Source organism: Schistocerca piceifrons, chromosome 5 (assembly GCF_021461385.2).
Source record: "Schistocerca piceifrons isolate TAMUIC-IGC-003096 chromosome 5, iqSchPice1.1, whole genome shotgun sequence".
Taxonomy (NCBI): Eukaryota; Metazoa; Arthropoda; class Insecta; order Orthoptera; family Acrididae; genus Schistocerca; species Schistocerca piceifrons.
In genome coordinates this window covers 77,771,306-77,783,618 of record NC_060142.1, presented here as the reverse complement: position 1 = coordinate 77,783,618, position 12,313 = coordinate 77,771,306, and the positions used below count along the sequence as shown (strand labels likewise).

At 44.6% G+C, this 12,313-nt stretch overlaps 1 protein-coding gene across 1 annotated transcript in view; it reads right to left on the bottom strand.

Moving 5' to 3' along the window:
- Positions 1-961: 961 nt before the first annotated feature.
- Positions 962-12,313, bottom strand: part of LOC124798747 — a 66,468-nt gene continuing 55,116 nt past the window's right edge. The window contains exons 3-4 of the mRNA XM_047262275.1: positions 7,212-7,461; positions 962-1,015 (exon numbers count right to left, since the gene is read on the bottom strand). Coding sequence (XP_047118231.1) covers positions 962-1,015; positions 7,212-7,461 — 304 coding nt within the window. The remainder of the gene's footprint in view (positions 1,016-7,211; positions 7,462-12,313) is intronic.

Sequence of the window (12,313 nt, the reverse complement as noted above, 5' to 3'; positions counted from 1 at the left end):
AAAAAAAGGGGGCTGGGGGTACAATGAAGGAGCAGCTCCTCGTAACCCTCACATTTCGGTAATCAGTGTTAAACTAGCTTGAGATTATGTCAGGAACGACGCCACTGGACCCTGGATGGCTGGAAACGAATGATTTAGTGTGTTGAATCCTGCTATACCTTGTGGCAGTCCAGTGGAAGGGTTTGTGTTTGGCGAGTGCATGAAGAACGATAACCAGACATCATGTGTAGAGCCGACAGTGAAGTATTGAGGAGGTGGTGCTGCAATGTGGGGCTGTTTCTGATGCTTAGCGTTAGGTCATCTTATTCCCTTTCAGAAAACACTAAATGTGGAGTGATATTATCATGTTTTACATCATTGTGTACTGCAAACAATAGGGGAACACGTCTGAGACTGTGATTATTTGTATCAGCATCAGAATGCACTCTCTCCTAGAGCAGCTGCTGTGAGGCAATGATGTGTGGACAATAACGTCACTGATATGGTTTAACCTGCCCCTAGGCCCCAGCTGAACCCAATGGAATACCTTTGGAATGAGTTAGAGCCGAGACTTAGCTCCAGACCCCAGCGTCCAAATTCCCATCTACTCTGATTTCGTCTCTTTATTAAGGATGGGCTTCCACTCCTCCACAGACCTTCTGACACCTAAATGAAAGTGTCCACAGCAGAGTTCAGCCATCATGAAGTCGAAAGATAGACACACCATATTAATGTTCACTAAGAGGCGCCTGGATTCTTTGGATCAGGTAGTGTAGATGAGCCATGCTGTCCCGTTCGCAACTGGAGACGCACAGCTCTCTACTGAACAGCTTTGAGAATGCAGGTTCAATTTAAACCCATTATAAAGCTGGCTGCACGTGCCAGTTTCTGGTGGTAGAAATATAATTGTAAAAGAGGTTTTCGATGAAAGAAATACAGCTTTCACAAGCTATGGTATTGGTGAACTTTTTTTAGTAGTTCACTACCATTTCCTTATTAATTCACGTGAAACATGTTGGCTTACAAATAACATATGCTGCAACAAATTCAGTTATTTAACCAATGAGAAATGAAATTTTTATTCTGTGCTTTGTAGTAAAATATCATAAAAGAAAAAAATCTTATGACCTTTCCTCAATATCCTTTCAATTTAGGAGACAATGCGACAGACACTAATCTTTATTAGGTAAGCAGCAACTCACAGCACGTAAAAGTCACAGACATTTCTTTTGTATACAGTGTTTTAGCATGGGCAATATAGATTTCTTATATGAATAACTCAAGTCAGTCAGCCTTAGTACCAACACAAAAAGCATCGTTGCATTGTTCAACATGTACGTTTTATACCGTTTTCAAGAATTAATCTCATCTTTAAAATAAGTAGAAGTGATATTTATTACTATAGCATTGTTGGCTGTAGGAATTTTTAAAAAAATGTATAGCGACACAATAAAATATTTTTCTTCAGTGAATGTCCATCTCTGCAGCTGAGTTGTCAGCACAGCTGACTGCCATGTGTAGGGCCCAATAATACAGTGCTCGCTGAATGCTGTGGCCGGTAAATGCGCAGACGACAAGGCATGCATGGGGAGAGCGGTAGTGGTGGGGGTTATGGGCATGCGCTGTGGGGGAAATGCTGAGCACTAGAGGTGAAGTCCTGTTCTAAACTGAAGCCAACATTTTCTGAAAATATTAAGTGAAGCCCCTCCACGCACGCACCTGCATGGTGTCTATTCAAAAACATCTACTGTCACCTCAGCTTTGGTTAGCATCTAAAAATAATTTCGTCGAAAATGCAGCAATTTAATTCGCCTGTCTTGTTAACCATTTCTAGAGAAGCACCGTGACTGGCGAGTTTTGAGTAAAACCTACACATTTCTCTGGTTGACATGTTAAAATTTGCTTATTTTCCCAAAACACAGCGGAGTTTACACCGTCTCACCTCACTAACATGTCCTGCAGACACAGCTGCAAAAGAATTCTGCAAAATTGGTTTATTAAATTTATTAAGCGAGGAACTGAGGAAAAGTAAGGCCAAAAGCCTACGAAAAAGCACATTCTCGGAACAAAATAAACGTGTAACGTCTATAGTCACGTTCTTCCAAATTCATGGCATTTCTCATTTCACCAGCTATCGATGGGCCTTAAAAATTGCATTCTATCATCGAAAAAGTCTGTAGTTATTGAAGTAACACGGTAGATAATGAAGTTTTGCATAATAATCATATAGCACAATGCTCTCCTCTTTGTGTGCTATGTTTCGCCAAAATCTCATTTCGATATCTCAAACCGTTTACGAAATATGAGGATCGGTATGGATACTTCTCTCTGGCTTTATCGCTGGCTCAGCGCGATCGCAAATGAGTGTGCTACAACAGATCAATTTTCTTCAGATTGGTGACAGATGGAGACCTCCAACCAAGTCTAAAGAAAAACTCAATACATTAGCTACATTTCAAATGCTGAAACATATGCATCAAACGCAAAACATAGCGATCTCTATTTTTCATTGCAAACTTTTTCAAATTCCGCGCGGAGTCTCACTTCCACGTAAATATCACAATAATTGACCATTAACGAAAGGATGGGCACATCATCATGAACCTGACGTATAAACCTACACTACTGGCCATTAAAACTGCTACACCAAGAAGAAATGCAGATGAAAACCGGGTATTCATTGGACAAATATATTATAGTGGAACTGCCATGTGATTACATTTTCACGCAATTTGGGTGCATAGATCCTGAGAAATCAGTACCCAGAACAACCACCTCTGGCTGTAATAACGGCCTTGATACGCCTGGGCATTGAGTCAAACAGAACTTGGATGGCGTGTACAGGTACAGTTGCCCATGCAGCTTCAACACGATACCACAGTTCATCAAGAATAGTGACTGGCGTATTGTGACGAGCCAGTTGCTCGGCCACCGTTGACCAGGCGTTTTCCATTGGTGAGAGATCTGGAGAATGTGCTGACCAGGGCAGCAGTCGAACATTTTCTGTATCCAGAAAGGCCCGTACAGGAGCTGCAACATGCGGTCGTGCGTTATACTGCTGAAATGTTGGGTTTCGCAGGGATCGAATGAAGGGTAGAGCCACGGGTCGTAACACATCTGAAATGTAACGTCCACTGTTCAAAGTGCCGTCAATGCGAACAAATGGTGACCGAGACCTGTAACCAATGGCACCCCATACAATGACGCCAGGTGATACGCTAGTATGGCGATGACGAATACACGCTTCCAATGTGCGTTCACCGCGATGTCGCCAAAAACGGATGCGACCATCATGATGCTGTAAACAGAACCTGGATTCATCGGCAAAAAATGCCATTGGTGCACCCAGGTTCGTCGTTGAGTACACCATCGCAGGCGCTCCTGTCTGTGATGCAGCGTCAAGGGTAACCGCAGCCATGGTCTCCGAGCTGATAGTCCGTGCTGCTGCAAACGTCGTCGAACTGTTCGTGCAGATGGTTTTCTTGGAAACGTCCCCATCTGTTGAGTCAGGAATCGGGACGTGGTCATGCGAATAAGATGCCTGTCACCTCGACTGCTAGTGATACGAGGCCGTTGGGATGCAGCACGGCGTTCCGTGTTACCCTCCTGAACCCACCAGTCCCATATTCCATATTGGATCTCGACCAACGCGAGCAGCAATGTCGCAATACGATAAACCGTAATCGCAATAGGCTACAATCCGACCTTTATCAAAGTCGGAAATGTCATGGTACGGATTTCTCCTCCTTACACGAGGCATCACAACAACGTTTCACCAGGCAACGCCGGTCAACTGCTGTTTGTGTATGAGAAATCGGTTGGAAACTTTCCTCATGTCAGCACGTTGTAGGTGTCGCCACCGGCGCCAACCTTGTGTGCATGCTCTGAAAAGCTTATCATTTGCATATCACAGCATCTTCTTCCTGTCGGTTAAATCCCGCGTCTGTAGCACGTCATCTTTGTGATGTAGCAATTTTAATGGCCAGTAGTGTATAAGTGAAGCAAAAATGTTTTTCAAAACAGTTTTTGTAAAATCGTTTGAGAAAGTCTGCAGCGCGCGCCCCTCGATTCTGTCATCACCGGCCAGCCGAAAGGTATTAGACACTGTCGGCCTCCCCATATAAACAAACGAATAAACTCGCCCAGCACTTTGGACGAAAACTGCTCACTGCGCATCGGCCACCATATGCCGTGTGGGCTATACCAGGGATTTTTCCTTCGTGGGAGGCCTGGTATTGTATGCACTCAACATTGTGAGGCCAACTGAGGAACTACTCGACCGATTAGTAGCGGTTCCATGGTCTAGAAACTCAACAACGACCGGGAGAGCACCCCTCTCCATAACAAAAGTGAATCTCTCTTTAATGAGCAACAGACATGAAGCCGTGGGAATGAAAATATGGGTGCTATATGCTTCAAGCATAAACGTTACTAGTACGGCAGACAGAATCCAGCAGTAATATCAAAAGAATATGTGGGCCTACTGATAAGCACAAGGTGATCTAAATAAAAGTGAGATGAAATTATGATATATCACCAAGACACACAGGAAGTAAAGACAGCTGTCAGTGGACATTGATTTATATCTATGGCATTCGAACCTGACTCTCCTGTTCACTAAGGAGATGCGCTGATCATTGTGTCATCCGGATACAGTGGTCATCACAACTACACAGACTACCTGAGCGCGTCTCACCTCACATCCATATTCTCAGCTCATCCAGAACGCTTACCACATGCATAATTAAGGCGATGTCAGCCAAAGATTCCTTCAGTGCAGATGCACACTGAGTTCAAACTCTTAGGGGGATCGGCGAGATGCCACAAATAACAAGGACAATGAGTGGGGGCACTACAAATCAGCAGTGTGTGGATAAGTTCAGAATTTGGGTGTGACAGGAGGCATGCTGGTATAGTCCATGCGGTTGTAGTGACCACTGTGTCCAGATGGCTTACTGTACAGTGCATCTGCCTAGTGAGCATGATACGGCACAAATTTTCAACTTTCCCCATTAATATAAATCAGTACACACAGGCAGCCAAAACTAAACTAAACTAAATTAAACTCCGTCTGAACAGTCCATGAAGGCCGAACGGTACAGGCGGGCCCCCGTGTCATCCTCATCCCACAGGCGTCACTGGATGCGGATTTGGAAGGGCATGTGGTCAGTACACCGCTCTCCCAGCCGTATGACAGTTTACGAGACCGCATCCGCTACTTCTTAATCAAGTAGTTCCTTACTTTGCCTCACAAGGGCTGAGTGCACCCCGCTTGCCAACAACGCTCGGCAGACCGGATGGTCACCCATTGAAGTTCTAACCCAGCCCTACAGTGCTTAACATTTGTGATCTGACAGGAACCGGTGTTACACTGCTGCAAGACACTGGCAGCTATGGGCTTTAATTCCTTTGTGTCTTGATTCATAGTGGCTGTAGAATCCAAAGGGTGTCCGTTCTTGTGGATGGGAGGAATGCTAGGCTAGTCCGTGCAGTTGCAGTGCCTACTGTGTCCTGATGCAGTGTGTAGCGCATCTGCCTAGTGAGCGGCAGACGCAAGTTTTAACCCCCATTGGTATAAATCAATGCCCTCTGTGAGCTATCTTTAATTCCTTTGCATCTTGATTCGTAGTAGCTCCAGAATCAAAATGGTGTCTGTTCTTTCAGACATTTCCGAAGGAACAGAGACCACATACATGATCTATCGTGTGTAACAGTAATGTAAATCCCATCACGTTTTGATCTTCCATAGACTGTTATCGAATCAAAATCTTCATCACAGACAGCAACTGACCACAGAGACACTGCACTGCAGCATATCATTATGGACACGGACATTTGGAATTCAGAATTATGAAAACATTTTATGAAGAATATTTACCACAGTCCAGACGTTAAATCGTTATACAGACCCAAAAACGGCAAATGTTATAGTTAGTGTTTGTCGATACTAATGACAGTCAAAATCAACATGTAACATAGAATTGGTCGCACTAGCGTACAACAAACTATTTCCTTTACAGACGCACCAGACTTTCCATGAATCCTTCCGATAAATTCAACCTTTCCATTCGCCTTTCCTGCTATTATGAAGATGGTATTTCACCTTTTCGGACATGTCCGAAGGTACAAACATCATCGGTAACCATGCAGCTCTTTAGAATGAAATTATAATTAAATCAAGACCTTAAGCTGTTGACAGGCGTTAATATACATCAACGGGGACAGTTGAAAAATGTGTGCCGCGACCGTGACTCGAACCGGGTATCTCCTGCTTACATGACAGACGCTCTATCCATCTGAGCCACGGAGGGCACAGAGGATAGCGTGACTGCAGGGATTTATCCCTTGCACGCTCCCCGTGAGACCCACATGCCCAACTTAATGTCCACAGACTACATTCGTAGTGCCCCTGCCCATTACACTCATTGCTCGCGGTAGACAGTCTTACCAGACATGTCTGAAAGAACAGACACCATCTTCATATAGTTAAGGCTAACCGGCCATTGAACTTTCTGCCGCAAGTAATGAGTGTAATGGGCAGGGGCACTACGAATGTAGTGGGTCTCACTGGGAGCGTGCAAGGGATAAATCCCTGCAGTCACGCTATCCTCTGTGCCCTCCGTGGCTCAGATTGATAGAGCGTCTGTCATGTAAGCAGGAGATCCACGGTTCGAGTCACGGTCGCGGCACACATTTTTCAACTGTCCCCGTTGATGTATATCAACGCCTGTCAACAGCTTAAGGTCTTGATTTAATTATCATTTCTTCTCTACTATAGATTTTACGTGGTGACTCCGTTTCATACTGCTTTAAACGATCTGACGTGTTCAAGATGTTCACCACTGATCTTGTAATAGGATACTATGGATTTCTTTCAGTTGGTTATAGGCATTACCTTTCATTCATTGAGCTGCGCGGTCTAAAGCGCCTTGTCACAATTCGCGCGGTTCTCCCCGTCGGAGATTCGAGTCCTCCCTCGGGCATGGGTGTGTGTGTTGTCCGTAGCGTAAGTTAGTTGAAGTTAGATTAAGTAGTGTATAAGCCTAGGGACAGATGACTTCAGCAGTTTGATCGCAAAGGAATTTATCACATTTTTCCAAGTTTCATTCATTCATGTTAAAAGGGAGCTCGCATCCATTATACTAAACTGAAATTTGCTATGCATATGCAATGTATGTAGAACAAAACTCGTACTTACAGAGAAAAGAAACACAGTAGAATGCGGAAACTACCTTGTAGCAAAATTCGAGAGCGCGGACGACGTTGATGTCGATCCTGAGGAGGTGGCCGACGGTGACGCCGTTCAGGTCGCAGATGACGACGTCACCGAGGGAGTAGTCATCCAAGTACATCATGTCCAGCTGCATCATGAGCACTTTCGCGTACTTCACGCACGAGATCGCCGACGGGTCCGGGTCGACGCCTGCCATTATGTGCACTCGCTGCAAGTCCTTGGTGAGTCGCGGCATTGTCACCAGCTTGCTGTTGGGCAACAATGCAGTCACTTTAAGTACAAGCACACGATCATCACTAAAGCAGCATCACTCCATTCTCTGTCCACGTAGTATAGCCAGATGTCCAGATTTTTGCGGAATGTTCCCATTTATAGGAGTTTATAACACTCCTATCATCAAGACCTGTCTCGCATAAGACCTATACATGGGACACCGAAAATTCTCACTTTTTGGCCTCAGGCTGAAAAATAATGCGTATTCACTTCCAAAATGGTCGAGTTCCTTAACTAAAAAACTAAACTCCTCCCGAACAGGCCATGAAGGCCCAACGGTACCGATCGGCCGCCGTGTCATCGTCAGCCCACAGCCGTCACTGGATGCGGATATGGAGGGGCATCTGGTCAGCACACCGCTCTCCCGACCATATGTCAGTTTCCGAGACCGGAGCCGCTACTTCTCAATCAAGTAGCTCCTCAGTTTGCGTCACAAGGGCTGAGTGAACCCCGCTTGCCAACAGCGCTCGGCAGACTGGTTGGTCATCCAAGTGCTAGCCCAGCCCGACAGTGCTTAACTTCGGTGATCTGACGGGAAGCGGTGTTACCACTGCGGCAAGGCCGTTGGCCGAATTCCTTAACCTATCGAATTGTATTTCTAAAGTAGAATACTTTGCACCAGGAAGCCGCAATCATCCGATGAGCTAAAAACACGCCTCACATGTGCACGAACTGTACGTTTTGAAAACATTCAGTGGCATTGTCATCCATTGTTATAGGGGGATCATACAACAAACGATGCCCTACTTTTTTTTTGTCAGAACATATTTGTTCTTAACAGTTAGCATTTCGTAACAATATCAGTCAACATCTGTTGCAAAAACAGTTCAAATGGCTCTGAGTACTATGGGACTTAACATCTGAGGTCATCAGTCCCTTACAACTTAAAACTACTTAAACCTAACTAACCTAAGGACATCACACACATTCATGCCCGAGGCAGGATTCGAACCGTAGCGGTCGCGCGTTTCCAGACTGAAGCGCCTAGAACCTCTCGGCCACACCGGCCGGCCAACATTTGTTTCACATGTAGTCCTTGCCTACGTAGTCACTTTCACGTTCGGTGCCCTTGCGTCAGCCTTATGAAAGAGAATGTACTCCCTGTTGGTAAAAGCTCTTTACTTGTGCTCGCAGCCCTGCTATCACTGCTTGAATCACGCACTCCTGATCTTCAGTGTGTCCCACGTAGGGTGTCCGTAAGTGGTCCACACAGATGGAAGTAGGCGCCATGTCTGAGCTACAGATTGGATGGGGCAATGATGTCCAACCCAATCTCCCGATGTGTGCCCGGGTTCTATATCCACATGACTGCTCTGCAATTCACACGTAGGTGCTTGGCGGAAGGTTCATCGAATCTGCCGTGGCGCGCACAGCCACGCAAATACAACTGTGAACGGGCTGCTACCGCTGCAGAATAAGCCGCAGCTGCAACGTAGTTCCAGCGCGTTCCGCCAGCCGGCACTAGAGGCGTTTCCCGCCAAACATGAAAGCAGCCGCGGAATACGCCCGCGCGCGACCCCTTTTTCCGACGCGGGTGGTAATACGATGACATCACCATCCGCCAATCGGATATCGCCAACGGCCACCAATCCTCACGACAGAATCCGCGGAGGAAGATTAGAGCCGCCGGGTTAAATAGCCGACAGGAATGGAAACAGGAGCTTTTCGACACGCCGCGGACCGCCGCCAGGAAGAAACATCGTCGCAGCCGGATCGACCAGGTGCCCGTCTTCAATACGCCAGCCTTCGACCCGGAAGAGGCGCCCGTCTACCTCCTCGGCATCCGTTGGAGAGCATCGAGAGAGCACTACCAAGGAACGTAAAATCAGTTCAGTTATAAAAGTCAATTTTATTGAGGTGTTATATTCGTGTTTTGATACTAAATTTTTGGGCAGGAGAAAAGCCTTTTTATCTTCCAAAGAAGGTTATCTGTTGTAAAATTAAGTGGTGTCCTGGATACACCTAATAAAGCAAATTTTATTATCACGTGGATGTAGATCAGTGTATACAACAGAACCACATTCAGACTCTTATCTCCGCCGTTCCATTCTCGAAAAGCAAGTGGGGAAAGAGATCAATTAAATCTTTTCGCGCAAGATCCAATTCCTCTTATTTTATTACGCCGATTATTTCTTCCTATGTAGGTTTGAGTCAACAAAATATTTTCGCCTTCGGAAAATCAAGTTGATTACTGAAATTCCTCGCCGCAATGAGAAACGCGTTTGTTTTCATGATTGCCAACCTAACTCGCATACCATTTCCGTAACTGACACTCCCCTTTTTCGTGATAATACAAGACCAGCTGCCCTTGAGAGATGGACGTCTATTATTCTGCTATGTGTATACACAAACTCTGGGTCTGAGATATTATTATCGCGAGTAGTAGCGAGCGAGCGTTTGTCGAGGGGAGTCGGAAGTGGTCAGAGGAAGCGTGCGTAGGAAGGAAGCCGCGCGACATGAGAGGTCGCAGACTGCCGTGATCGTGCTAGTAGCGCCGGAAGATTTTTTTTTTTTGGTAATTTGCCTTTTTCGCTGCGGCAGTCGTTGGTTGCTTGCACACTGGAAGGATTTTGTCGGATTTATGTATACATATAGTCAGAGTAATATTCGTATCTTTGTTGTGGCCAGAAATGTATTTATTGAGTAAAGACATTGTGGAATAATTAGAAATCTGTGTAAAGTTTGTCAGCATTTAAATCATCAATTTTCTGAATGTAGTAAATTAAACGTTAAAAAATGAAAGAAACCAATACAAACTTTTAATTAAACGTTAAAATCAGTTAAACGTTAAAAACAGGAAAGCAACAAATTAAAAACTTCTAATTTACTATATTCAGAAAATTGATGATTTAAATTCTCTCAAACTTTACACAGTCTTCTAATTATTTCACAACGTCTATACTCAACAAACACGTTTCTGGCCACAACAAAGATACGAATATTACTCTGTGTGTATCCATACGCAAATCTGACAAAATCCCTTCAGTGCGCAAGCACGCAACAACTACGTGCAACGAAAAGGCAATTTACCAAAAAAATCTTCAATTAATAGCAAAATCTCCGCCGGCGCTACTAGCATCATCACGGCAGGCTGCGTGCGACCTGTAATGTCGCGCGATTTCTCTCCACCGCCCTCGGCGTTTGACCACTTCCGACTCCCCTTGACCCCAGCTCGCTCGCTAGTACTCGCGATAATAATATCTCAGACTCAGAGTTTGTGCATACACACAGCAGAATCATAGACGTCCAACTTTCAACCTTCTTCGAACTTTTTCGATCTTCTCCAGAATGCCATTGTGTGAGGATTCCATATCTCACAGCAACTGGCAAAGGACGGAGAAGTGTAGAAGACCTGTTGCGTCCTCCAAGTGTTCTGCCAATAAAACGCAGTCTTTGATATGCCTTTCCCACAACATTATCTACACTATCGTTCCAGTTTGAACTGTTTGTAATTCTAACTCCTACCTATTTAGTTGAACTGACAGTCTTAAATTTGTATGATTTATTGTGTAAACGAAATTTAATCGATTTCTTTTGGTACTCATGTGAATGACCTCACACTATTCCTTATTCAGAGACAACTGCCACTTTTCGCACCACGCGGACATTTTGTGTAAATCATTTTGCAGTTGGTTTTGATTCTGATGATTTTACTAGACGGTAAACGACAGTATCATCTGCAAAGAACCTCAGTCGGTTGTATAGATTAGCAACAGCTGAGGGCCTATAACACTTCTCTGGGGAGCGCAAATGGCACATCTGTTTCATTCGATGATCTTCCATCAATTCTAGGCGCTTCAGTCTGGAACCGCGCGACCGCTACGGTCGCAGGTTCGAATCGTACCTCGGGCATGGATGTGTGTGATGTCCTTAGATTCGTTAGGGTAAAGTAGCTCTAACTCTAGGGAACTGATGACCTCAGTTGTTAAGTCCCATAGTGCTTAGAGCCATTTGAACCATTTCCGTCAGTTACTGAGGTCTGTGATCTATCTGTGAGAAAATAAAAATACACAGACACGCAGTTTGATTAGAATCCGCTTGTGAGGAGCGGTGTCAAAAGGCTTACGGGAATCTAGGAATGTAGAATCAAGAAGAGGTCAACTGTCGATAGCAGTCATTACTTTGCGTAGAAAAAAAAGCCAATTGTGCTTCACAAAAACAATGTTTCTGAGTCCGTCTACGTGTCAATGAATAGAGATCGGCGCGGATAAGAAAAGTGCAATCCGCTTCCGCAAGGTCCTAATCCACAACCGCATGCACCTCCGTAGCAATTAATCCGCATCCACAAGTTCCTTATCCGCATCCGCATATATTTAAGTTTTGAATGAGTAATTAATAGTAATAGACAGTAGTACTTATTATTATGGTATGTAATGAGATAATTATTGTTAGGGTGCCATTCTGCGACAACTTAACTACTTTTTACTTCTTAAATCACAGGAAATGCTCTATACCTACTCTAAAGCAGACCATTCCAAACAGGAAAGCATTGGCGCTCCGGAGCACACACAGTAGCTGCTCGGATCTCGTGAGATTGGAAACGCTATTTTAAAAAATAAAATTCAATGTAATAGTATTAAATGATGAAAATACGTGTATAGAAACAATTATATTTCACTGCTCTTGTGCCAAGGCAGCTGAAAATGACAATGGTTTAAACTGTTACTAGCACATTGCATCATTTACCGACAGTTTTTTTGTACTCACTGCTTGGATGTGTCAAATTTTGAAGCCATTCATGTCAGCTGATGATTATGTTATAGCTTACGCGTTCAGTCCTCGTCATTTCCAGGTGAAAATATTTACAGTATTAGGCCTACACTGCAA